The sequence below is a fragment of the Dermochelys coriacea genome, chromosome 17, assembly GCF_009764565.3.
Source record: "Dermochelys coriacea isolate rDerCor1 chromosome 17, rDerCor1.pri.v4, whole genome shotgun sequence".
Lineage (NCBI taxonomy): Eukaryota > Metazoa > Chordata > Testudines > Dermochelyidae > Dermochelys > Dermochelys coriacea.
In genome coordinates, this window is record NC_050084.1 from 22,362,825 (window position 1) to 22,390,492 (window position 27,668).

Genomic DNA, 27,668 nt, shown 5'->3' on the forward strand with positions numbered 1-27,668 from the left:
CATGCATATGCTGCCCATAACACGCTCCTTTGGCTGGGCACAGAATACTGGCACTGACGTTCAGTGCACTTCACAGAAAGAGCCCGTAGCAACAGGAATTCAAAATGTTTGTGGTACATCGTACTAGTGCTAGCCAATACCAAAGAAGCCAAGCAGAACTCCTTTGCAGGACAGCGGAAGGAATCAGAGAATATCAGGGTTGGAAGGGACCTCAGGAGGTCATCTAGTCCAACCCCCTGCTCAAAGCAGGACCAATCCCCAACTAAATCAAAACTTTGCCAGCGGATCTACATTCCAGAGCCAGCTCAGTCCTAGACTGGGGGAGAGCTTGGGAATGTAGCAATTGCCAGATGCTCAGACCTGAAGACCATCAAAGCCGGCATCCTGTCTGCCAGCTGCTAGTACCAGATGCTTCACAGGAAGGTGCAAGAAACTGCCCCTTAAGTAAGAATCTGTTCTCCACATGAGGTTTCCTCCTAAACCATCAGGCAGGTCTCTCTCAGTTAATGCATTAACTAGAATAAGAACGTAAGAATAGCCGGACTGGGTCAGACATAAGATCCATCTAGCCCAGTATCTTGTCTTCTGACAGTGGCCAATGCCAGATGCCCCAGAGGGAATGAGCAGAACAGATCATCATAAAGTGAACCATCCGGTTACCCATTCCTGGCTTCTGGCAAACAGAGGCTTTAGACACCATCTTGCTAATAGCCCTTGTTGGACCTATCCACCATTATCTTCTTTTTTTAAATCCTGTTATAGTTTTGGCCTTCACAACATCCTCTGACAAGGAGTTCCACAGATTGACTGTGCATTGTGTGAAGAAATACTTCTGTTTGTTTTAAACCTAGTGCCTATTAATTTCATTTGGTGACCTCTAGTTCTTGTGTTATGAAAAGGAGTAACACTTATTTACTTTCTCCACACCAGTTGTTATTTTATAGATCTCTATCATATCCCCCCTTAGTAGTCTCTTTTCCAAGCTAAAAGGTCCCAGTCTTATTAATCTCTCCTCATACAGAAGCTGTTCCAAACCCCTCATCATGTTTGTTCTTTTCTGAACCTTTTCCAATATATCTTTTTTGAGATGGGGCAACCACATCTGCAAGCAGTATTCAAGATGTGGGCATACCATGGATTTATATAGAGACAATATGATATTTTCTGTCTTATCTATCCCTTTCTTAATGATTCACAACATTGTTTGCTTTTTTTACTGCTGCTGCACATTGAGCAGATGTTTTCAGAGAACTAGCCACAATGACTCCAAGATCTCTTTCTTGAGTGGTAACAGCTAATTTAGACCCCATCATTTTATATGTATAGTTGGGATGATGTTTTCCAATGTGCATTACTTTGCATTTATCAACACTGAATTTCATCTGCCATTTTGTTGTCCAGTCACCCAGTTTTGTGAGATTCCCTTGTAGCTCTTCGCAGTCTGCCTGGGACTTAACTATCTTGAGTAGTTTTGTATCATCTGCAAATTTTGCCACTCACTGTTTACCCCTTTTTCCAGGTTATTGTTGAATATGAATGGTCCCAGTACAGACCCCTGGGGGACACCACTATTTACCTCTCTCCATTCTGAATCCAGACCATTTATTCCTACCCTTTGTTTCCTATCTTTTAACCAGATCCATGAGGGGACCTTCCCTCTTATCCCATGACAGTTAACTATGCTTAAGAGCCTTTGGTGAGGGCCCTTGTGAAAGGATTTCTGAAAATCTCTCTCAATACACTTTATCCACTGGATTCCCCCTTGTCCACATGCTTGTTGACCCCTCAAAGAATTCTAGTAGAGTGGTGAGGCATGATTTCCCTTTACTAAAATCATTACTAAAAACATGCATCCCATGAAGTGAGCTGTAGCTCACGAAAGCTTATGTTCTAATAAATTTGTTAGTCTCTAAAGTGCTACAAGTACTCCTGTTCTTAAAACCATGTTGACTCTTCCCCAACAAATTACATTAATCTATGTGTCCGATAATTCTGTTCTTTACTATAGTTTCAGCAAGTTTGCCTGGTACTGAAGTGAGGCTTACCAGCCTCTGGAGCCCTTTTTAAAAATTGGTGTCACATTAGCTATCCTCCAGTCATTTGGTACAGAAGCCGATTTAAATGACAGGTTACAAACCAGTTAGTAGTTCTGAAGGAACTCAAAGGTGAAAGTGCAGAAGTCTTGGGCGAATGCCATATGGTCCTGGTGACTTATGATAAATTAAACAGTAAATTTGTTCCCAAACCTCTTCTAATGACACCTCAATCTGGGACAGTTCCTCAGCTTTGTCACCTAAAAAAAAAAAGTCTCAGGTGTCAATCTACCTCCCATCCTCAGCCGTGAAGAACGATGCAAAAAATTCCTGTAGCTTCTCTGCTATGGCCGTATCAACCTCGAGTGCTCCGTTAGCAGCTCGAGCGTCCAATGGCCCCACTGGTTGTTTAGCATGGTTCCTGCTTCTGGTGTACTTAATCTTTTCGCTATTATTTTGTGTGTGTTTGGGCTAGCTGTTCTTTAAATTCTTTTTTGGCCTTCCTAATTATAACTGTGGATAGTCTTGTTAAATGTCCACTGCCTTTTAATTTTACTAAATTTGTGGCTACATTTCATCTCTTGGGACTGAGTTTACAGCTTAGGTACAAATTGTGAGGAAAAAAATTTTTGAATTGGTCATTTTTAATAGAATGGTCCCTTCAAATGGGAGACCAGAAGAAAAAGGAAGCCAGAAGCCAATGCTGGTGTTTAGAACTGGGGCATACCCTTAGATACCTGCTGAAGAACTTGTGTGAAGTACTGAACTCTCAGCCATCAATGGCAGTGCTGGCTTCAGTACCTCCACTTCAGTCACAGCAGCCTCTATTTGTTAAGTGAGTCGTCATTTCAAGTATAACTTGAGCCATGTTGAAAATCAGGCTCCTCTAAGGTGTCAAGTGAAACACCCAAGTACACTGGTCACTTGTGAAAAACCAGGGCTTGACGTTTTAGCCTCTCTGTATGGTGCCTCGTTTTCCAGAGTTCTGCAGTCCTTTTACTCAGCGGGCCAGAGGGCTGCAGGCAGAAAGAATACAAATTCCTCATTGAGCTTATTTCAGCCCGGTGAGCAAACTCATGGCCCATGAAACAAGCACAGAAATAACCGGCTGTGCTCCGCAGAGAGGGGGAGAGCCTAGAACCCTCTGCACTGGAACAGTTGCAGTACTTATGATGGAGCAGATTTCATTGTTCAAGCTAAACACAGCGGCTCAGGAGCTCCTGCCTGCACATCCCTAGCACATCCACACCAAAGCAGAGAGTTTCTCCCACTGGCAGCCTTGAACTCTGGTGGGCTGGGGCTTAGCCAGTAACCCAGCATTCTTCCCGCTTTCATCACTGTAACCTGCGCTTCTCTCTCCAGGCACTGCCCTGCTGTACCCAAGGGAGGGCTGCATTATGCTCGCATGCAGGAGGGGTGAAGCTGTGGGTGGTGACAGGAGGTAGCCCATTGCACAGCACTGACAGAACTTGACACAGGCATAGGGCAGGGAAGAGCAAGCATTGAGGGTGGTCATTTGGCAGTTGAAATTCTTCCTCTCAAGGCTGTCCTGGGGCTGGCTGCTAATGACAGGCAGCAGTGCTCATGGCTCACAGAGAAAGGCTTATGAAAGCAGCCACATATCTGCCCCCATTGAGTTCAGCTGCTCTAGCCACAACTGTTCTTCCTAACCCCAACCCCCTGCAGTGCTGCTTCCCATGTGTGGCCAGTGTCACTTTTCTCCCCCTCCAAAGCTGCCAAGCTCTCACCCAAAGGCTTGGCTGGCCTCCAGCGACAGAAGAGACCAGTAAGAGTCAGGCAAAGTGGATGCTCAACCCCTCACAGGAGCAAAAGTCAGGGTGGCCAGAAAGCAGTTCCGGATTGAGAGACAGGAAGGACCAAACAACCACATAGCCTGGCCCATGCCTGTCTACTGGCCAAGACACCTGCTTGCGAAGGGGAGCTGACGGATTGCTTTGAGTGGAGTCATCTGAGAGTCCTTGGTCTGTATCTTACTCTCATAGAAGAGCCAATCAAGAGCGTAGGTCGGAGTCTGAGCCCGAGCCCATGCTCAGGTGGTGTCCCTGGGGCCCACACTGCAGCAGCGTTTCTACAGACTGGGGCTCAGAGAAACTAACTCAAGACAAAACGTGAAATGGGTTGGAAAGCTTTACTCCCACCCTGAGCCAGGCTGGATGCATTGCTGGGACCACAGCACCCCCCCCAGCAGCTGGACTGGCAGCAGGTTAGACACCCCCCTTCAACAGCAAAAACATCCTGCTCAGACCAGCCCCACAGAGGGAAAGCTTGCCAGGAGCACAGGTCCAGCGCAGCAAGGGCCTCCAGCCTCAGGGCTCCGAGTTCTGCCAGCGGGATAGGCAGGCGGCTGGCAGAAGCCTGGCTCTAAGGCTGCCACCACTGCTCCTGTCAAGAGTCCTCATTTCACACACTGGCTCTTCTTCCGCCTCTTCTTGCGGGTGGCGCGAGGGCCCCTTCCCTCTCCATCCTGGGATCTCTCTGCTCCACCGTCTGCCTCGGCGAGAAGGGAGCTGGAAGCAACAGCCAGAGGAGCCCAAAGCAGCAAGCGTTACTGGTGGGACAATGTCACCTTTCCAACAGAGCAGTGCCCCAGCTGCTCCTCCAACAGACTAGCCATCCCACCACTAGACATTGTTCCCCAGTCTTGCTTCTATTGACACTGACAACTCCACTAATCTGGCACCCGACTCCTCCTGCCCGGCCCTGCCCCTTGAATTCAGCAAAATCTGACCTAGGCTCTTGCTGCTGTTTCCATCTTCCCCACCACCACCAACTCCACCCCAAGCTACTTTCTCTCCTAACTCTTCCCTCCCTCATCCCCAGCTCTGACCTCCATCCCCTCCCTCAGCTGGCTCCCCTCACCTCCAATCTACGCCCTTCCCTAAGGCCCTACAGCTCACTGGCACCTGCTATCCCTCCTCCCAGCTAGAGAGTAACCTCGCCTCAGGGTCAATAAGCTCCTTCAAACCCATTTTTTTCAAGAATCCTGCCCCCTATGGATCCCCCCGGCCCAGGCGCTGCACGATGGGCCTTGTCTGGCAGCCTGCACAATGGAAATGCAACATAATTCCTATTTTTAAGAAAGGGAAAAAAAGCGATCGGGTAACTACAGGCCTGTTAGTTTGACATCTGTAGTATGCAAGGTCTTGGAAAAAATTTTGAAGTAGTTAAGGACGATGGTAATTGGGACAAAATACAACACGGTTTTACGAAAGGTAGATCGTGTCAAACCAACTCAGCAATACGCAGCATGCCCAGGGCATGGGGTTGCCAGCCTCTCCGCACCACATCCAACAGAGGATTTCTAATCAGAGCCTTTAAGGCAGTGCCAGGCCCTGCAAAAGAACAGAGGGCAAGCCCCAGCCCCTTGCCGCAGAGCTCTCACCTGGAGGAGCCCTGGCTGTTGCATTCCTGCTGCCTCTCCAGCACGGCAACAAAGAAGCCGTTTGTCAGCGTTGCTGCAGGGCAGGCTCGGAGACAGCACTCTGCACCTGGGAAGGTGGCGAGGCCTCGATGGGGCCAGGAAGGCAGCACATTTACCAACCTGCGAGTGGAGGCAAGATCACAACAAAGCTCAGTGACCCAGCCAGTCACTACCCACTCTGCTGTAGGGCACCAACCTAGAGGCCTAAGCACCCAGCTGCCTCTTTGGAACCACTGACTAGAGCCCCCGGGCCTCAGAGCTGCCCCAAACAATGCCCTCAGTCCCCTTCCCCCAAACAGGAAACACAGGGAGCAGATACTAACAATGTTGTCTGGCTCGTCCCCCGCCCAGTGGGCAATTCCACTTCCAGCTAGCCACAGGCACCCACACACACTGTTTATTGCAGATCCAGCTACAACGCAAGTGTCGGTACCTGAATGCTGTGCCGTGCTCCTGGAGCACATCCCACACCACGTCCTCGTTCTCCTCCTGCTGCACCGAGCAGGTGGAGTAAGCCAGGCGCTGGAGGGAAGGGAAGCGCAGGGCATGGCTCAGGGCCTTGCGCTGGAACCCAGCCAGTGCCCGCAGCCGCTCCAAGCTGGGGGCACTCTCCTCAGCTGGCAGACGGTTCACCATTCCTGGGGGGAGAGACGGTCAGAGAGGCATGGACAAGCTGAGCTCCAATTCAGGCACCCATATCACCCAGCTGCTGGGCTCCCCTCTATTCCAGGCTTTGCATCCAAAGGTCTGTTCTCCACCAACCCCACTGATGTCAGAGTACCCTGTGGGGAGAATCAGGGCCCCAGGATCCTTCCCATAGGCTGGAATGGGCAGCCCTAGATGGAAGCAGAGCTTTAGAGAGACACTCAGACAGGTACACCAGATGGGTATAACCACCACCGTTTGTACTGCATAGGCCTGGCCTACCCCCACCCCTTACCTGAGCCACTGCACGAGGGATCCAGGAGGATGTAGGTCACATTCTTGTACTTGGGGTCACTGGGGTCAATTGTCAGGAAGTCCTGATTGGCCAGTTCACAACAGCTAACCCCAGCTTGCACCAGCCTGGTGCTCATGGTGGCCAAGCGATTGGGGTCCAGGTCAAAGGCGAAGATCTGCCTGAATGTAATGCCCCAAAGAGGCAAATCATTACCTGGCAGACAGGGCCCTACCTTCATTGCCAGGCCCACAACCCCAGGCACGCAGAAATCCTCCGACAACCAAAGCAGTTTTGTCCAAGTACATCCTTAAGTCGATTAATCCACTTCCCCCAGAGGTACTGCAGTGGTGGGAAGGAAGTGCTAGAGGAGCCAGAGCACAGCTGGCAGCATGCTGGGGGAGGAGGGGATTCACCTTTCTCTGCAGTGGGTAGGTACATGTCACTTGCCAGGAACATCTGGATATATCTTAATAGTTTCCCTGCCATTGCAGGGGTCTCAGGCACTGCTGCACCTTGGTCCCTCCTATCATCTCCCCTTGTCACACAACAGTCTAGTCTGTTTATCCTTCCATTTAGTTTGAACTGAATTAGCTCATGATCGCTCGAACTAAGGCTGTCCCCTACAACCATTTCTTCTATGGAAGTCCTCACTATTCACCAAAACCAAATCTAAAATGGCATCCCCTCTTGTTGGTTCAGCAACTACTTGGTGAAGGAATCCATCAGCTATCAGATCCAGGAAAATCTGAGCCCTATTATTACTAGCACTCATCCTCCAGTCTATATCTGGGAAATTAAAGTCTCCCATGATCACACAGTTTCCATTAGTATTTACTTCATTAAAAACATTAAAGAGGTCTCTATCCATATCCAGATCAGATCTCGGCAGTCTATAGCACACCCCAAGCACTATCCCAGGGCAGGCTCTAGTAGCTTTCGTCCCCAATGTGATTTTTGCCCAGACAGACTGTCTTATCCATTTCATCACTTCTTATTTCCTTTACAGTCTACCTCCACATTGATATACAATGCTACTCCACCACCTTTGGCTTTATTTCTGTCTTTCCTAAACATCTCATACCCTTCAATACCAGTACTCCAGTCATGACTACTATTCCACCATGTTTCCGTTATCCCTATAATATCTGGTTTCACTTCCTGCACCAGTAGCTCTAGTTCCTCCATTTTGCTACCTAGGCTCCTCGCATTAGTGTACAAACATCTTAATTTTTGCTGTTTGGCTTCGCTCACATTCTTTACCCGAGTAGGCACAGACATTCTACAGCCAATATTGCCTATTAGACTGCTATGTACACTGCCCTTCCTCCTTATGTCCATTCTCCTACCCACGGCTGCATGCTTTCTTACTTCATTTTCTTCCCTCTCAATGTTAAAATCCGGCATAGAGATTACCTGGACATCTCCCAACCATCTCCCCCAGATTCCTAGTTTAAAGCTCTCGATCAGTTGTGCCAGCCTCCATCCTAGAAGTCTATTTCTCTCCTTACTCGGGTGAAGTCCATCCCAAAAGAACAGTCCTCTGTCCATGAATGCTTCCCAGTGGCCATACATCCCAAAGCCCTCCTTATAGCACCACTGCCTGAGCCATCTGTTGATCATCATAATCTTATCACACCTTTGTTGCCCTTCTCTAGGAACAGGCAGAATCACACTGAAGATCACCTGAGCCTCGATTTCCTTAAGTATCTTCCCCAGCCTAGCATAGTCTCCCTTGATACGTTCCAGCAAGAATCTAGCCGTATCATTTGTTCCCATATGAAGGACAATCAGTGGATTCTTTCCTGCTCCCGTTAGAATCCTCTTCAGCCTCAGGTCCACATCCCGTATCTTAGCACCCAGCAGACCACACACCCTTCTGTTCTCTGGATCAGCTCTTGTTACAGGCTTGTCTATTCTTCTCAGTAAGGAGTCCCCAATCAATCACTTAGACCTGCCTTTTCCAGGTGATGGTGCGATTCTCCAGTCTACCCCGTTCCCTCTGGCCACAAGTCCTCTCGATTCCTATTGTCCCTTGCAAACCTCTGCAACCCATCCCATATCCTCCTGGGGCTCATCTTTGGTGTTATCTCCATTGACTCTTGCCCTCTTCCAATAGGACTAGCTGCTCTTTTCTTCCTTGCCCTCTCACCTTCAGTGACCACCTGCTGTGCCCCTTCTTCATTTTCCAACTCCGCAAACCTGTTCCTGAGCTCTATCTCCTTCACTAGCCCGTCTTTTCCTCTGCCTGATTCTCTTAGTCACATGCTTCCAACTGTCCACTTTCCTCACCCAGAAGTCTCCCCTCAGAGTTCTTTGGTCCTGCTTCCATCTGCAAGTCTGAGCTTCTCCCTTCAACCTCCTCATGTCTTTGCTCCATCATCCGCTCGAACCCCCTTCTAAACTCGACCAGTTTCCACCTCCATCTGCAATCCTCAGATCTTCTCTTCCATCAACTCTATCAGGTGGCACTTCATGCAGACAAAACTCTTTTCAGGTACTCCCTCCAGGATCATGTACATGCCACAGCTTCTACATCCAGTCATCTTCATTGTGTCTTCCACTGCCTGGGTCACTACCACTACTGCCTCTGTGTCTGTCATCGCCTTCCCACCTAAGTCCTATTAGTCTGGGAAACAAACCAAACTAAACCACCACCACCCACAGCACAACAAACCTCCAACGAGCACCACAACACTGCCAGACCACCACACACTCCCTTCACTAACCTGTCTGTTCCTCTGCCTGGCTCTTAGTCTTCCCCACAAACTCCCCCAACAGAATTCCCACTCAAACTCACCTGTTTACAGGTCTGTTTGCTGGCTCCTGTACCATTGCAGCTGTCTGTTCCTCATCAGAACGGCTGCTAGGCCAGGGATTCAATGCCCAGCACTGGGAAAACTGCTTATCACAACAGCAGGCAGCTCTCACCCACACTCACCCCTTGTTCTTCAGCTCACACTCACCCCTTGTTCTTCAGGATGGCGGCTATGTGGCTGGTCTTGTTCCCGGGGGCAGCACAGGCATCGATTACATGGGCCTCTGAGGGGGGACTCAGAAGAAAGGCAGGAAGGCAGCTGGCCTGGAAGAGATGCCACCAGTCACAGCTCTGCATCTGCACTACCTACCTCCCCAATATACACACTTACCCCATCTCTTCAGACAACTCCCCTAAGTCATTCCACAGCCACAGAATCCACCCCCGCCTGGGGAATCAAAACTTCCATAAAAATACAACCATCACCCTCCTAGTTATGGAGATAGCCTCCCAACACAGAGTAACCAATGCAGTGACAGCTGCCTCAGTCTGCAGCAAGCCTGAGACAAGAGCTGAGACTGACACAAATTGCTCTCATTTGTCTTGATGGGGTATTGACATTTAAACTAGCATCATGAGGTTTCAGAGTTGACAGGCTTAACAATTTCATTGCTCTTTAGCAGAAACACCCAGCTAGAGTCCTTACCCCACAATCCCAAACTGCCTCCTGCATCTCTCAGTTTGCCCCAGGCAATTTCTACAGTGCAGTTAGAAGCTGTCAGTACAAAAATCTCCAGCAGATTGAGAACTGCATGATCCTTCAGGGTCGTATCTGGGCCATTCTGCCCCATTAAAGGTCACCACTTCTTAGATCTATCTTAAGCTGTTGCACCAGAAAGCCACAGAATTTAGCTTTAGTTTGCTACAAAGTACGTGCGCATTGTGGCCTAAAGACACCCATCCTTCCTGTATAGCCTTGTGACACCCATCACCACATCTCACTCCACTCCACAGCAGAACCACCCCTTGGCACTTCTCCCCTTAGCCTAAGTTTTCCATCCTCAGGACAGCGTCACCCCTAGCCCCACACCTTGTCCTGCAGTATGATATGCCCTGCGATGTACAGCCGGTTCTCATGGAAGTCTGTCTGTGGCGGGAAGACAAGCAGTTCCGGCAGGTGGGGATCCAGAAGGAATTGCTTCCCTGAGAGGGAGCTCAGCTCCTCCATTCTACCCAGAGACAGCAAGGGGTGGGGAAGGAGAACACTGATTTAGTGGAGCACACATCCCGATTCCCTCAAGCTCAAAAGTCCTTCAGAGGCCAGCTACAGATTTCCTGCTTTCTCATTAGCCCACTAAAGCCCATACCCCAACCCCATCTCAAGGCCAGCCAAGTAGCTGACCAGAATCCAGGGCAGTGCATCACTCTAGAAGCTCCAACCCATCCATTGCCAATATTGAAGATAATGTCCCTACCCCTCTCATTCTCTTCCACACACAAGGCTCTGCTACTCCCCTTCACAAAGAGGATGGCTTATGGCTTCCTGCAGTGCCAACCCTTGGTTGTCTGGAAGGTCACTATAGTAGGTGCAAGGCCTCCCCTATCTCCCATCTGGGGCTATCAGCTTGGCAGGTCAGTGAAGACCAGAGCACACAGGGTCATGGGACAGGCCAGAATGGCTTTACCTGGCTGCCCTGCCCAGGTAGGAGTAGCCCTGGCGTTTGAAGTAGTCAACCACATCATCCTTGCAAGTTTTCAGGGTGTTCACTCGGACGTAGCGTGGCACTTGAGGGGCTGGGAAAGCAAAACAAACAGGTTAGACACACACACACACACACACACACAATATCGCCTTTCCCAAATCACCTGAGATACAAGAATACTCCAGCTGGTTCTGAGTATCAGACTGAGATGGAAGGGACAGATCAGGTCATGCCTAGCCCAGCCTGAAGGTCCATTTACTAAGTTACAGGTTAACCAGGAGCCCAACTCAAACAGACTCAATGCCCAGAAGAATGAACCTGGAAATCACTGCCCCATACATGACCCTTATCCCTAGTGAAATGATGGCACAAATACAGAGAATAGCCTTGAAGAAGCCAGGAACTACAGCACACCCTCCCACTGGAGAAACAGTCACAACCCACCATCTGGGCAGAGGTGGGCATAGGAATCCTGCTGGGTCTCTCCCCCACAATGGGATTCCCAGTCTAGAAGGGGAAAGCCCCCACACTCACCTTGGATCATCCCCTCTGTGGGCACCAGCAGACCCTCATTGCAGCTCACCTTCCTGTGCACCTTGAGACGGGCAAGTTCTGCCTGCAGCCGGGCCCTGTGCTTCAGCACCAGCACCTTCCAGCGGCCCCCGCACTTCAGACCCTTGCCAAAGAGCAGGTCATACACCAGCACCTGTGGCAAGATAGAGTGGGTCAGGCCCCGCCCAGCGCCACCAACCTAGGGCATCCCCCGGAGATAGCCTGGGCAGGGGGGGCCCTACCTTGGCCAGGTGGGGAGGCAGCTTCTTCTCAGCCTTCAGCAGGGCAGCCCCGGCCATGATGGAGTCCAGCACCGGCGAGTAGCGCAGCGTCTCGGACACCAGGGCATAGAGCTGCTTCACGTTCTGTGGGGAACAGACCCGGTGAGCCTGGGGGCCCAGCCCCCCTGCCTGGCTCTGCCCCCCAGTAACCCCAACTCCAGCCCCTGGCATGGTCAGTCTGGGGGTCCAGCCCCCCTGCCTGGCTCTGCCCCCCAGTAACCCCAACTCCAGCCCCTGGCATGGTCAGTCTGGGGGCCCAGCCCCGCTGCCTGGCTCTGCCCCCCAGTAACCCCAACTCCAGCCCCTGGCATGGTCAGTCTGGGGGTCCAGCCCCGCTGCCTGGCTCTGCCCCCCAGTAACCCCAACTCCAGCCCCTGGCATGGTCAGTCTGGGGGTCCAGCCCCGCTGCCTGGCTCTGCCCCCCAGTAACCCCAACTCCAGCCCCTGGCATGGTCAGTCTGGGGGTCCAGCCCCCCTGCCTGGCTCTGCCCCCCAGTAACCCCAACTCCAGCCCCTGGCATGGTCAGTCTGGGGGTCCAGCCCCGCTGCCTGGCTCTGCCCCCCAGTAACCCCAACTCCAGGCCCTGGCATGGTCAGTCTGGGGGCCCAGCCCCCCTGCCTGGCTCTGCCCCCCAGTAACCCCAACTCCAGCCCCTGGCATGGTCAGTCTGGGGGTCCAGCCCCCCTGCCTGGCTCTGCCCCCCAGTAACCCCAACTCCAGCCCCTGGCATGGTCAGTCTGGGGGTCCAGCCCCGCTGCCTGGCTCTGCCCCCCAGTAACCCCAACTCCAGCCCCTGGCATGGTCAGTCTGGGGGCCCAGCCCCGCTGCCTGGCTCTGCCCCCCAGTAACCCCAACTCCAGCCCCTGGCATGGTCAGTCTGGGGGTCCAGCCCCCCTGCCTGGCTCTGCCCCCCAGTAACCCCAACTCCAGCCCCTGGCATGGTCAGTCTGGGGGCCCAGCCCCCCTGCCTGGCTCTGCCCCCCAGTAACCCCAACTCCAGCCCCTGGCATGGTCAGTCTTGGGGTCCAGCCCCCCTGCCTGGCTCTGCCCCCCAGTAACCCCAACTCCAGCCCCTGGCATGGTCAGTCTGGGGGCCCAGCCCCGCTGCCTGGCTCTGCCCCCCAGTACCCCCAACTCCAGCCCCTGGCATGGTCAGTCTGGGGGTCCAGCCCCGCTGCCTGGCTCTGCCCCCCAGTAACCCCAACTCCAGCCCCTGGCATGGTCAGTCTGGGGGTCCAGCCCCCCTGCCTGGCTCTGCCCCCCAGTAACCCCAACTCCAGCCCCTGGAATGGTCAGTCTGGGGGTCCAGCCCCGCTGCCTGGCTCTGCCCCCCAGTAACCCCAACTCCAGCCCCTGGCATGGTCAGTCTGGGGGTCCAGCCCCCCTGCCTGGCTCTGCCCCCCAGTAACCCCAACTCCAGCCCCTGGCATGGTCAGTCTGGGGGCCCAGCCCCCCTGCCTGGCTCTGCCCCCCAGTAACCCCAACTCCAGCCCCTGGCATGGTCAGTCTGGGGGTCCAGCCCCCCTGCCTGGCTCTGCCCCCCAGTAACCCCAACGCCAGCCCTGGCATGGTCAGTCTGGGGGCCCAGCCCCGTTGCCTGGCTCTGCCCCCCAGTAACCCCAACTCCAGCCCCTGGCATGGTCAGTCTGGGGGTCCAGCCCCCCTGCCTGGCTCTGCCCCCCAGTAACCCCAACTCCAGCCCCTGGCATGGTCAGTCTGGGGGTCCAGCCCCCCTGCCTGGCTCTGCCCCCCAGTAACCCCAACTCCAGCCCCTGGCATGGTCAGTCTGGGGGTCCAGCCCCCCTGCCTGGCTCTGCCCCCCAGTAACCCCAACGCCAGCCCCTGGCATGGTCAGTCTGGGGGCCCAGCCCCGCTGCCTGGCTCTGCCCCCAGTAACCCCAACTCCAGCCCCTGGCATGGTCAGTCTGGGGGTCCAGCCCCGCTGCCTGGCTCTGCCCCCCAGTAACCCCAACTCCAGCCCCTGGCATGGTCAGTCTGGGGGTCCAGCCCCCCTGCCTGGCTCTGCCCCCCAGTAACCCCAACTCCAGCCCCTGGAATGGTCAGTCTGGGGGTCCAGCCCCGCTGCCTGGCTCTGCCCCCCAGTAACCCCAACTCCAGCCCCTGGCATGGTCAGTCTGGGGGTCCAGCCCCCCTGCCTGGCTCTGCCCCCCAGTAACCCCAACTCCAGCCCCTGGCATGGTCAGTCTGGGGGCCCAGCCCCCCTGCCTGGCTCTGCCCCCCAGTAACCCCAACTCCAGCCCCTGGCATGGTCAGTCTGGGGGTCCAGCCCCCCTGCCTGGCTCTGCCCCCCAGTAACCCCAACGCCAGCCCTGGCATGGTCAGTCTGGGGGCCCAGCCCCGCTGCCTGGCTCTGCCCCCCAGTAACCCCAACTCCAGCCCCTGGCATGGTCAGTCTGGGGGCCCAGCCCCGTTGCCTGGCTCTGCCCCCCAGTAACCCCAACTCCAGCCCCTGGCATGGTCAGTCTGGGGGTCCAGCCCCCCTGCCTGGCTCTGCCCCCCAGTAACCCCAACTCCAGCCCCTGGCATGGTCAGTCTGGGGGTCCAGCCCCCCTGCCTGGCTCTGCCCCCCAGTAACCCCAACTCCAGCCCCCTTCCCGGCTCCGCTGACACCCCAGGCCGGAGCGGGGCGGCGCAGGGGGCTGGGCCCGGCCCTGGCCCCGGCACCTGGAAGCGGCTCTTGTACACCAGAGTCTTGAGGGCGCCGTCCCGGCGCTGCAGCCCGGCCAGGACAGAGGCGGCCGCGCTGTAGAGCGCCATGGCCCGGCCCGGCTCCCGTACCAGCCGCGCGACGCCAGCCGCCTCACCCGCGCGCCGCGAGCCCGGCTTCCGGCCGCGCCGCTCCACGAGGCCCCGCCCCCTCCTGTGGCCCCACCCCTGAGAACCGCGCGACAGGAGCGTGATCGGCGAAGACATGCGCACGAGCCCCGTGCATTGTGGGCAACAGCGGGCACCGCGCGCAGGCGCCTGGCCCGGAGCATTGTGGGCAACAGCGGGCACCGCGCGCAGGCGCCTGGCCCGGAGCATTGTGGGCAGCAGCGGGCACCGCGCGCTGGATGGTTCTGGCGGAGGCCTGGCTGGGACCTGGCGCCGGGCCCGTCAGTCCAGCTTAGGGTGGCCAACTTTCTCATTGCCCCGCCCCTTCCCTAGGCCCCGCCCCCACTCACTCCAGCCCCCCGGTTGCTCGCTCTCCCCCAGCCTCACTCGCTTCCGCTGGGGTGGGGCTGGGGATGAGGGGGTTGGAGCGCGGGAGGGGGCTCAGGGTTGGGGTGCGGGTTCTGGGATGGAGTTTGGGTCGGGGCTCTGGAGCGAGGCTGGGGATGAGAGGGTGGGAGGGGGCTCAGGGCCAGGGCAGGGGCTTGGAGTGCAGGAGCGGGTGCGGGCTTCAGGAGGGAGTTTGGGTGTGGGAAGGGGTTCAGGTCTGGGGTAGGGGGTTGGCGTACGGGCTCCAGGAGAGGGCAGGGATAGGGAGTTGGGGTGCAGGAGGGGTATGGGGTGCAGGCTCTGGGAGGGAGTTTGGGTGCGGGAGGGGGTTCTGACCTGGGGCGAGGGATTCGGGGTGCGGGCTCCAGCCAGGCAGCACTTACCTCAGGCAGCTCCCAGTTGGCATTGCAGCAGCACAAAGGCAGATGCCCTGCTCTGGCTCTTCACAGCTCCCCCGAAGCGGCCAGCACAGTTCGCCTTCTGCCCAAGGCCAACACACACAGCAAGACCTGCCAGGATGCAGGGTCACCCCTCTGTACCAACAAGCCATGGTAGGGGAGGAAGTAGGTATGAAGGTTCCTTTTTTATATAAAAATCAAGGTTCATACCTGCCCTTAGATCTTCCAAGGAATTTCGACTCCAGTGCTGCATGTGAGAATCTTAATCCTAGTCTAGTCTTAAACCAGCAGCAATCATGTCATGCCTCACCCTGTCTTCCAGCCCCAGATATCGCTCTGTCCTTGCTTTCCCTCTTCCAGCAGCATCCAGAACTCTTCCAGCCAGCAATCTTCAACGGCTCTGTAAATCTGGTCAGCCACAATGGGGCAGAGGATTCTTGTGGGTAACAATGGACACACTGCACTGGGGCCTGGCCCAGTGCATTGTGTGTAACAGCGGGGTGCCTCTGCAAATGCTCATGGCATCAACTATGCCACAAATAGCAGAATCATAGTCATAATGAAGCAGGCTGTGCCCTGTGTCACTCACCAATACTGCACCACTAGCTCCTCTTTAGGAAACAGGCCAGAGTCCACCTGCTAGGTGGGCTGGTTAGATAAGTCTGGCAGCTGCTTGATTATTGAAGAGACAAACCATTAATATTGTTCCATACTCTCCTCCAGCCCTTCCCCCTTCATGGTCTTCATTGATTCTTTGTCCATGTGGATCCCACTTGTCATGCACAGGATATTGAAATCCTTGTACCAGTGGGGTCTGGTGGGGCCATACTGAAAAGAGCCAAATCAACACCAGGGTGTGTAGCAGAGGCCTTACTGTGGGGTCTGTTCCCTGGAGAGACCTCTTTACCCAATGGCCATTGTCTCATGAAATTTGCAGCATGTATGGAGCCAGCAGCTCACGTTTCAATTAGTTCATTCCCATCACTACCCCTCACAAGTTAGACTAATACACAAGTTAGAAATAACCCCCAGGGATGGGGGAATCTCCAGATCTCACTGAGTGATGAGAAGGGGGGATCATCTGTGGAGAGCACCCCAGGGCAGAAGAAGAACAGAACTCCAGTCGAGGAGAGGAGAGGCACATGGCCTTGGGGAGCTGGAAAAACCTCTGTCTCATGACCTGCTCCTATCTCAGCCCATCCAGATCTAGCGAGCTTACAGCAAGGAGCAGATTCCTGCTCAGCCTTGTGCTCTCAGCTATTCCCCACACTAGTCCCTATGCAGAGAGAAGCTGGCCACAAAGCTGCTGAGATCCAGGTGATGTGCCCCATCCCCTCTGGCCTAGGCTGGGCCTGAGCTTCTTCTCCAGAACCCAGCTTTTATTTATCAACTAGTGAGTCTCACCTGAATGAAGAGTCATTACAATGATTCTCTTCTGTCCACCCTCCCCTTCCTCATCCTGAGGATCTGGCTGTCTCCTAGAAGATCCCAGGAAGTGGAGGTGTCATAAATATAAAGGGAAGGGAAACCACCTTTCTGTATACAGTGCTATAAAATCCTTCCTGGCCAGAGGCAAAACCCTTTCACCTGTAAAGGATTAAGAAGCTACAGTAACCTTGCTGGCACCTGACCCAAAATGACCAATGAGGGGACAAGATACTTTCAAATCTGGAGGATGGGGAGGAAACAAAGGGTTGTCTGTCTGTCTGTGTGATGCTTTTGCCGGGAACAGATCAGGAATGCAGCCTTACAACTCCTGTAAAGTTAGTAAGTAATCTAGCTAGAAAATGCGTTAGATTTTCTTTTGTTTAATGGCTTGTAAAATAAGCTGTACTGGAGGGAATGTATATTCCTGTTTTTGTGTCTTTTGTAACTTAAGGTTTTGCCTAGAGGGATTTTCTGTGTTTTGAATCTGATTACCCTGTAAGGTATTTATCATCCTGATTTTACAGAGGTGATTCTTTTATCTTTTCTTTAAATAAAATTCTTCTTTTAAGAACCTGATTGATTTTTCATTGTCCTTAAGATCCAAGGGTTTGGGTCTGTGTTCACCTGTACCAACTGGTGAGGATATTATTCTCAAGCCTTCCCCAGGAAAGGGGGAGTAAGGCTTGGGGGAAGACGTCTTCAAGTGGGCTCTTTCCCTGTTCTTTGTTTAAAACGCTTGGTGGTGGCAGCATACTGTTCAAGGACAAGGCAAAGTTTGTACCTTGGGGAAGTTTTTAACCTAAGCTGATAAGAATTAGCTTAGGGGGTCTTTCATGCAGGTCCCCACATCTGTACCCTGGAGTTCAGAGTGGGGAATGAACCTTGACAGGAGATCAATCAAAATCATGTCTCTGGAACATGAAACAGAAGGTTCCTCTTGATTATCAAGAGGCAGAGTAAGATTTGCTCCAGTTGCTGGGGCCAAGATGGCAACCTGGAATGGAGGAATATTTCACACTGAAATTCCACTACCAAGAGTGGCACCATGAAGGGAAATCTTTAGGCTCCTACTTTATAATCAGGCAAACACCTTGTATGTAATAATGTGGGGCAGATAACACGGCCTATCCTGCTGGAACTGGATACAGGCAAACTCCTTCCAATAGTCAAGCACAGAAAAAAGGCTCTGCACTTTTGCTAAAGATAAAAAATGCCAGCATCCTGGAACGAGATCAGCATCCTGGAACGAGATCAGCCCCAAGAACAGCAACTCAATGGGAATTTGCATGAGCCCTATGCCACATGGCATGCTCTGCAATAGAAGATGTCAATATCAGCTCCCCGCATTGCGTACTTCCAGGGAATTTAATGGGGAAGCCCCCTCCCTATGGGCCTTGTCCACACTACAGCTTCTAACTGAGTTTGTAACCAATAAGTGATATGGTAGATTCTAAAGCTGGACCAGGTGCATACACACTGTGGTGAAATACTCCGTTTTTATGGCTGATAGAACACCCTCACAGGCATGTGGGGCCCAATCCTTAAATGCTGTGCATCTGTACTGATACCCTAAGGGACATTGTACTCACTGCTGTATTCCAGAGAAAGGTCTTTCTGATTTGCAAAAGAACCCAGAGGTTCTCCCCTTTCTGTGCCATAGTCTCAAAGCCACAAGCAGCAAGTGTCATGAGAGAGAGTCACTTTCATCTCTTTGTCTCCGTGTCCATGCCTCTAAGTAGAGGCAGGGCAGACCTCTATCAATAAAACAGCACCTCACCCTTTGGCCTTTCTGTGGCAGCAAATATTACATCAGACATCTGGCTGGTGTGATTATTCTCCCTGAATGTTTGGGCATCTTTGCCTGTATCTAGACTCAACCCTCTGTTGGCTCTTCCCTCACATTTTGTGTAAACAAGGGCACTTTCATCCCTGCTTAAAAGCTGTGAGGTCCTTAAAACCATGACATATTCCAGACATGCAAACTTCCCTGCAATGGACAGGTTCCTTACTGGTGTAATTATGAGATAGCTTTAACACAAGGCTGCCTGAGGCCTTGGCAGGGCTGTTCAAGACAATCCTGCTCCTTCTTGACACTAGGAACACCTGAGCCATAATGTCTCAGTACTTTTAAGATGCTGTATTGTGTAAGGGAGAGCTAGAACATGCTCTCCAGGGCGTTCTCTTATCTCCTTCTTGCCACGTGCAGTAATAGCCCAAGATGGTGGTGAGGATCATTCACCTTGATCTCCAGCCACTCCTGTCATGGGGTTCTCTACTCATTGCTGGAGCGCCTCCTTCTGGCTGCATCCAGGGATTAGCTCTGCCAGGCCAATGCCCCTTCCTTTGGTAGCACTTGTCACTCTCTCAGGACTCAGCTACTGTCACTTCGTGGCTTGGCCCTCCAGCTAGGTCACTGTAGCTCCCCCTTCCAGAGGATCATGTGCATCAAAGTCTCTCCAGACCCATTGTTCCAGGCATTCTTTTTTCACTGCTCCTTTAACGGTCCCACTTCTCCAGTGTCTGGGAGGGGAACCTAGGGCCTCCCTCTATACTTTTTTCCAGCCCAGAGCAGTCGAGGTCTGCCCAGTCCTCTCCCATACTGCTGTATCCCTGGGCTATTTCCTACCTTGCCTTCTCTTACCCTAACAGTGACTGCAGTTTCTCTCTCAGCAGCCTCCTTCTCCAGTCAGCTGCTGGGCTTTATAAAGACTCCTCCTGTTCCTGTCCATCTGAGCTTCCTCTTTAATTAGTCTTCCTTGCTCCCTGGGTCCTCCTCCAGATGCAGCTGGTCTGACCTGGTCCCCTTAACTCGCTAAGGCCTTGTATGGCATGGGCACCACATCACAGCTCCACACAGAGGTTCTGGAGCTGAGCACTGTTTCTCTGACCTGCCAAGCTTTATGAAACCCAAATCTGTCTGAATTCTGATGGACAGCATATGGAGACATGTTACACAGTCTGCTAAAGAGAGGTTTGCTCTAGCCAGTTGTGCCAGGGAAATTTCCTGTTCGTAAAGTTCAGTATCCTCATTGGGTGGATCCAATGTCTTATCTAGTGGGAAAGAGCATATACTGACAGGTCCTTCAGACAGAGTTGTTGCTCAACAGTAAAAATGCTCCATCAAAGGCTCCATCTGGTATTGTCTGTTTTACTACAAGTGAGTGGGGTAAACACCAGTTAAGTCTTTTCCCCACAGGGATAACATGCTAATCTAGGGTTCTGATTTGAGGACAAGCCAGACCTAACATCAGCATTGCATTCCTTTTCAGGCAACAAGGCAGGAACTTCTCTATGTTTCCTCTGATTCTGTTGAATTGTGAAGGCTTTTGAATATTGGTCAAGTTGCTCCCAAGTTGCTGTCAGTAGCCATGGCAGATTTGTCATTCAATATCATAGATATAATCTTAATATCCGTTAAGTCCTGCTTTCCACACTGCTGGATTTTCTGCCTCTGAGTTGAGGTGGGTGTCTCCACTCAGGTCTGAAGTTTCTCTGGTTGGCAGCCTGAGTTCAAATTGCTGGGACCCTTGATTAGGAGCATAAAGATGAGATCTAAAAGATCTTATCGAAAAGCTGGAGGTTTTGATCTGTCCAGTTTACTCTATGAATTGAATGAGATTCCCCATCTGAGCAGCTCTGAGGTGGGTGGACCTAACAAGGTCGTACTTGACAGTTAATTTAGAGCAGTATTTCTCAACGGGTGGGTCCCATCCCCCAGGAAGAGTCACAAAAGGCAATCAGGAGGGTCATGAGGCATTGAAAACTGTGTTACAATTTAAAGCAAAGAAAATCTCACTCCCCCGCTCCCTGCACATTCTTACCCTTCAAGATCAAATATTCCTGGTCCACCACTCCAGACACACACACACAAATCAATTCTGTTGCCTTATGACTGCTATCACGGATATCATTTTACACTTAATTTTACAGTAAATGTTGTTGGGGGAGAGAGAGTTGTAAGAAACTTTGACTTTGTAGAAGTGGTCACCAGCCTGAAGAGGGTGAGAAACACTGAGTTGGGTTGGACTTTCCTGCTTTTCCCCTCTAAAATGAAGCCATTTTCAGCGCAGCGTGCCAGCCTCTTTACTGAGGTTTGGTCTACATTCAAACTTGAACCAGCATAGCTATGTCAGCCGGGGTGTGGAAAAACCCACACACCGCTGAACCATAGCCCTGCCGGCAAAACCCCCAGTGAGATGCAGCTATGCCAAGAGAAGAGGGCTTTGGTCGGTGTAGCTAATGTCATTTGGGGAGGGGGTGTTCCTGCACCAGCGGCTGAGCTCCTTCTGTCAGTTTATGCCACATCTAGGCTAGAGGGCTATGCCGACATAACTGTGATGGCATAGGCGCGGTAACTGGTGGTAACAAACCCCTAGGGGAGGGGTGGGTCCTTCATCCCTCTTCTCTTATCAGGACTGCACTGGGGTGGGGCCAGGCTGAGCAGCAGCATCCTTCCTGGTGTTGTGGTGACCCCACCAGCCGTCGCCATGGGGACCACATCACAAAGCATCTCTGGGTGAAATCACACTGGGGACAGGTCAAGTGGGTGTGGCCATGGGCGGAGCCTCAGTATAAATAAGGGGGGAGCAGCCCCAGCTCTGTGCCTGTTGGCTTGGTGGTGTGGAGGGAGCAGCAGGGTCTTGGGTTTCTTGAGACCCAAGGGCTACAGAGGGAGCAGGGTTAGTGAGTACGGCTCAGAGAGACCTTCTGTGGGTAAGAGCCTGAACCAGGGGATTCCAGAAGAGGCCATGTGAATTAGTGGCTATTTACTGAGAAGGGCAGAGGTTTGGGACTGGGGGGTGCAGATTTGGGGGACATTCCATGACAGAGCACACAGGCAGGCCTGGTGGGTTAGACAATAGACCATTGGGTTTGAGCAGTGTCTATAGAGCAGAGAAAGATCTAACACAAATCCAGAGCCAACTCCTCAAATCTTTGCATGTTTGAAATCTGAACCTAGATCCAGATTTCACAATTACCCTTCCTTTATATAATGGACTGAACCCTATCCTCAGATCCAAACAACCCCTGAACTTGAGGGGCAGGCATGGAAATCTGGATCCAGATTTGAATTCTGTGGCTTGAGTCCAGCTCTACTAGATGAGAGGCTTGGGTCAAGGAGAGGAGGTGGGGAAAAGAATGGGGAGGGCAAACTCCGAGTCTGTAACCAGCCCCACAGTTGGCAGCTGTGTAGGGTAGAAGCAAAATCTCAGACCCCCCAAATCCAGATCCATCCCCTCCCCCAGGATTTGGATTAAGCTAATTCTAGGAGTGGGTTTTCCAGGTGAATTTGTATCTAAGGGGTCTGTCCTAGGGCTTATTTACACATGGTTCTGATTTTTTAAAATCATTTAATAATTATGATACTTATTAATTACAGGTCAAAACATTTAAAAAGAGAAAATCCATAGGCTTGATGGGCAAGAGTGTTTTGTTCAGAACAAGATATCCTGATGGAGAAAAATATAAGGAAAAAATGATACAGCATCTCAGTTTTTCAGTAGTAATAATTGTCAGTAATTATAACTGTCATCACTTGGGATGGCAGGAGAATGATTCACTAAGGGCCCAACTGTGAAAATTTTCCGCAGGTCTATGTGATCAGGGACTCTTTATTGAGAAGAATAGACAGGCCTGTAACTAGAGCTGATCCTGAGAATAGAAGGGTGTGCTGTCTTCCGGGTGCTAAGATACGGGATGTAGACCTGAGGTTGAAAAGAATCCTAAAGGGAGCGGGAAAGAATCCCCTAATTATCCTTCATGTGGGAACAAATGATACGGCTAGATTCTCGCTGGAAAGTATCAAGGGAGACTATGCTAGGCTGGGGAAGATGCTTAAGGAAATTGAGGCTTAGGTGATCTTTAGTGGGATCCTTCCTGTTCCTAGAGAAGGGCAACAAAGGTGTGACAAGATTTTGACTGTCAACAGATGGCTTAGGCAGTGGTGCTATAAGGAGGACTTTGGGATGTATGGCCACTGGGAGGCATTCACGGACAGAGGACAGTTCTCTCGGGATGGACTTCATCTGAGTAGGGAAGGAAATAGACTTCTAGGATGGAGGCTGGCACAACTGATAAAGAGAGCTTTAAACTAGGAATTAGGGGGAGATAGTTGGGAGATGTCCAGGAAATCTCCACGCCAGATTTTCGCATTGAGAGGGAAGAAGACGAAGTAAGAAAGGATACAGCCGTGGGTAGGAGAAAGTATATAAGGAGCGAGGGCGGTGTGGATACTAGTCTAATAGGTTATACTGGCTGTAGAATGACTGTGCCTAATAGGGTACAAAATGTGAGCGAGGCCAAACAGCAAAAATTAAGATGTTTATACACCAATGCGAGGAGCCTAGGTAACAAAATGGAGGAACTAGAGCTACTGGTGCAGGAAGTGAAACCAGATATTATAGGGATAACAGAAACATGGTGGAATAGTAATCATGACTGGACTACAGGTATTGAAGGGTATGTGTTTAGGAAAGACAGAAACAAAGGTAAAGGTGGTGGAGTAGCATTGTATATCAATGATGAGGTAGAATGTAAAGAAATAAGAAGCGATGCAATGGATAAGACAGGGCAAAAATTACATTGGGGAAGAAAACTAGTAAAGCCTCTCCTACGATAGTGCTTGGGGTGTGCTATAGACCTCCGGGATCTACTTTGGATATGGATAGAGCCCTTTTTAATGTCTTTAATAAAGTAAATACTAATGGAAACTGCGTGATCATGGGAGACTTTAACTTCCCAGATATAGACTGGAGGACCAGTGCTAGTAATAATAGGGCTCAGATTTTCCTAGATGCAATAGCTGATGGATTCCTTCATCAAGTAGTTGCTGAACTGACTAGAGGGGATGCCATTTTAGATTTCATTTTGGTGAGTAGCGAGGACCTCATAGAAGAAATGGTTGTAGGGGACAATCTTGGCTCAAGTGATCATGAGCTAATTCAGTTCAAACTAAATGGAAGGATTAACACAAATAAATCTGCAACTAGAGTTTTTGATTTCAAAAGGGCTGACTTTCAAAAATTAAGGAAATTAGTTAGGGAAGTGGATTGGACTGAAGAACTTATGGCTCTAAAGGTAGAGGAGGCCTGGGATTACTTTAAATCAAAGCTGCAGAAGCTATCGGAAGCCTGTATCCCAAGAAAGGGGAAAAAATTCATAGGAAGGAGTTGTAGACCAAGCTGGATGAGCAAGCATCTTAGAGAGGTGATTAAGAAGAAGCAGAAAGCATACAGGGAGTGGAAGATGGGAGGGATCAGCAAGGAAAGCTACCTAATTGAGGTCAGAACATGTAGGGATCAAGTGAGACAGGCTAGAAGTCGAGTAGAGTTGGACCTTGCAAAGGGAATTAAAACCAATTGTAAAAGGTTCTATAGCCATATAAATAAGAAGAAAACTAAAAAGGAAGAAGTGGGGCCGCTTAACACTGAGGATGGAGTGGAGGTTAAAGATAATCTAGGCATGGCCCAATATCTAAACAAATACTTTGCCTCAGTCTTTAATAAGGCTAAAGAGGATCTTGGGGATAATGGTAGCATGACAAATGGGAAGGAGGTAGATATTACCATATCAAAGGTAGAAGCGAAACTGAAACAGCTTAATGGAACTAAATCGGGGGGCCCAGATAATCTTCATCCAAGAATATTAAAGGAATTGGCACCTGAAATTGCAATCCCATTAGCAAGAATTTTTAATGAATCTGTAAACTCAGGAGTAGTACCGAATGATTGGAGAATTGCTAATATAGTTCCTATTTTTAAGAAAGGAAAAAAATGTGATCCGGGTAACTACAGGCCAGTTAGTTTGACATCTGTAGTATGCAAGGTCCTGGAAAAAATTTTGAAGGAGAAATTAGTTAAGGACATTGAAGTCAATGGTAAATGGGACAAAATACAACATGGTTTTACAAAAGGTAGATCATGCCAAACCAACCTAATCTCCTTTTTTGAAAAGGTAACAGATTTTTTAGATAAAGGAAATGCAGTGGATCTAATTTACCTAGATTTCAGTAAGGCATTTGATACCGTGCCACATGGGGAATTATTAGTTAAATTGGAGAAGATGGGGATCAATATGAACATCAAAAGGTGGATAAGGAATTGGTTAAAGGGGAGACTGCAACGGGTCCTACTGAAAGGCGATCTGTCAGGTTGGAGGGAGGTTACCAGTGGAGTTCCTCAGGGATCGGTTTGGGGACCAATCTTATTTAATCTTTTTATTACTGACCTTGGCACAAAAAGTGGGAGTGTGCTAATTAAGTTTGCAGATGATACAAAGCTGGGAGGTATTGCCAATTCGGAGAAGGGTCGGGATATTATACAGGAGGATCTGGATTACCTTGTAAACTGGAGTAATAGTAATAGGATGAAATTTAATAGTGAGAAGTGTAAGGTTATGCATTTAGGGATTACTAACAAGAATTTTAGTTATAAGTTGGGGACGCATCAATTAGAAGTAACGGAAGAGGAGAAGGACCTTGGAGTATTGGTTGATCATAGGATGACTATGAGCTGCCAATGTGATATGGCTGTGAAAAAAGCGAATGCGGTTTTGGGATGCATCAGGAGAGGCATTTCCAGTAGGGATAAGGAGGTTTTAGTACCATTATACAAGGCACTGGTGAGACCTCACCTAGAATACTGTGTGCAGTTCTGGTCTCCCATGTTGAAAAAGGATGAATTCAAACTGGAGCAGGTACAGAGAAGGGCTACTAGGATGATCCGAGGAATGGAAAACGTGTCTTATGAAAGGAGACTTAAGGAGCTTGGCTTGTTTAGCCTAACTAAAAGAAGGTTGAGGGGAGATGTGATTGCTCTCTATAAATATATCAGAGGGATAAATACAGGAGAGGGAGAGGAATTATTTCAGCTCCGCACCAATGTGGACACAAGAACAAATGGGTATAAACTGGCCACCAGGAAGTTTAGACTTGAAATCAGACGAAGGTTTCTAACCATCAGAGGAGTGAAGTTTTGGAATAGCCTTCCAAGGGAAGCAGTGGGGGCAAAAGATCTATCTGGTTTTAAGATTCTACTTGATAAGTTTATGGAGGAGATGGTATGATGGGATAATGGGATTTTGGTAAGTAATTGATCTTTAAATATTCAGGGTAAATAGGCCAAATCCCCTGAGATGGGATATTAGATGGATGGGATCTGAGTTACCCAGGAAAGAATTTTCTGTAGTATCTGGCTGGTGAATCTTGCCCATATGCTCAGGGTTTAGCTGATTGCCATATTTGGGGTCGGGAAGGAATTTTCCTCCAGGGCAGATTGGAGAGGCCCTAGAGGTTTTTTGCCTTCCTCTGTAGCATGGGGCATGGTTGACTTGAGGGAGGCTTCTCTGCTCCTTGAAGTCTTTAAACCATAATTTAAGGACTTCAATAGCTCAGACATGAGTGAGGTTTTTCATAGGAGTGGGTGGGTGAGAGTCTGTGGCCTGCGCTGTGCAGGAGGTCAGACTAGATGATCAGAATGGTCCCTTCTGACCTTAGTATCTATGAATCTATGTGCCCAGGACCTTGGGACCAGGAGGAACTTGGATTCTGGCAAAAGGTTCAGGCCCTGATCCCATGGAAATATATCCGTTGACTCTAGCGGGCTGTGGATCAGGCTCTCAGTTGGGTTCCCAGGGAAAATCCTGTTCTAGCCCCCTGGGGCAGGGACTCTCTCTGGACTCCCAGTGGCTCAGTGAGGCAGGGTCTGAACCTGGAGGTTCAGGAGTCTCTCCAATTGACCGCTGTTCTATAAGCTGTCACAATCCTTTTGGTGCTGTTCTGAAAAGGGAGCCAGCTGAACCCCAGAGTCCCACTGAACCTTTCCACCATCCTGTGAGCCTGGGGCTGGGCTGGGGTGAGTTTTGTGGATCCCTAGAATCTCACCAACCTATTTAAAACTGTGGATTGCAAGTTTCTCCCTTGATCGGTCTGTAGCTCACCTGGGCCCAAACCCAGTAAAGAATCCAGTCACTAGGACCCGTACTACTGTCCCAGCTTCTTGAGTTCTTATTGGGGGTAAGCCTCAGGCCATTTGGTGAAACAGTCCATTGCTAGCAGCAGAGACTGCCTTGCCTGCCTCTGTCTCCGGCCAGGGCCCAGCGCATCAATGGCAATTCATTCCACTGCTGCCACCAAGAGATACTGCAGCAAAGGGGCTCTCCCAGTTTTAGAGGGACCCTTCTTTGCTATGCACATTGGTCCTGTCACAGCACAGGGGCTAGATTCAATGCCTCCTTGAGGTCCCTTCCAACCTGAGATTTCCATGGTGATTCCTATGATTTCCTGCACCAATTATCTCCTGTCTGCCTGCATTTTACCCAATAGAAAGTCTCTCTTCGCTTAGCTAAGGTTTTTGCAACCCCAGAATGTCCAGCCATTTTGAGACCATGACACAACCTCAGCACCTCCTTTTTCAGTGTATCTGGTACAAGCAGCTGATACCTGTACCCATCACCCACTGTCCTATACCATATTTCATCTTTAAATGCCATGTTTTCCCACTGTGACCAGAAAGTTTTTACTGTGGCATTGTGACAGGGCACAGTGTTCCAGGGTGGCAGTGTTTGCCTGTTGATTTGCCAATCACACGTTATCATGAGATCAGGATCTTGTCTGTCTCTCTCTCTCTGGTCCAGCGGGGCCTAGTGCTGGTCTGTGGGGGGACAGTGCCCAGCACTGCTGCAGGGACACCCTGCCAGCCGTCTCACCCTGTATCTCACCACCACCTGTGACAGTGTCTCCTCCTGGCCTTGCAGGTGAGGGTGGCTGTCCTGCAGGCTATTGGCACCCTGGTCACAGCAGGGTACCTGGATAAGGTGGAGGGATGGCCTCTCAACTACTTTGCCCTGCAGCTTGCTGTGTCGGCCAACTCGCTGGTAAGGGGCAAGGTCAGCTCTCTGCCCATTAGACCTGGATT

The 27,668-nt window shown here is 51.0% G+C and overlaps 1 protein-coding gene across 1 annotated transcript; it reads right to left on the reverse strand.

Moving 5' to 3' along the window:
* Positions 1-4,165: 4,165 nt before the first annotated feature.
* Positions 4,166-14,680, reverse strand: NSUN5 (NOP2/Sun RNA methyltransferase 5). The gene is made up of 10 exons (XM_038376141.2): positions 14,393-14,680; positions 11,668-11,790; positions 11,408-11,579; positions 10,856-10,964; positions 10,261-10,399; positions 9,379-9,494; positions 6,416-6,594; positions 5,909-6,113; positions 5,437-5,595; positions 4,166-4,561 (listed from the first exon to the last, which is right to left on the reverse strand). Exons 1-10 carry the CDS (start codon positions 14,639-14,641, stop codon positions 4,450-4,452), a joined length of 1,563 nt encoding a protein of 520 aa, XP_038232069.2. The 5' UTR covers positions 14,642-14,680; the 3' UTR covers positions 4,166-4,449.
* Positions 14,681-27,668: the final 12,988 nt, after the last annotated feature.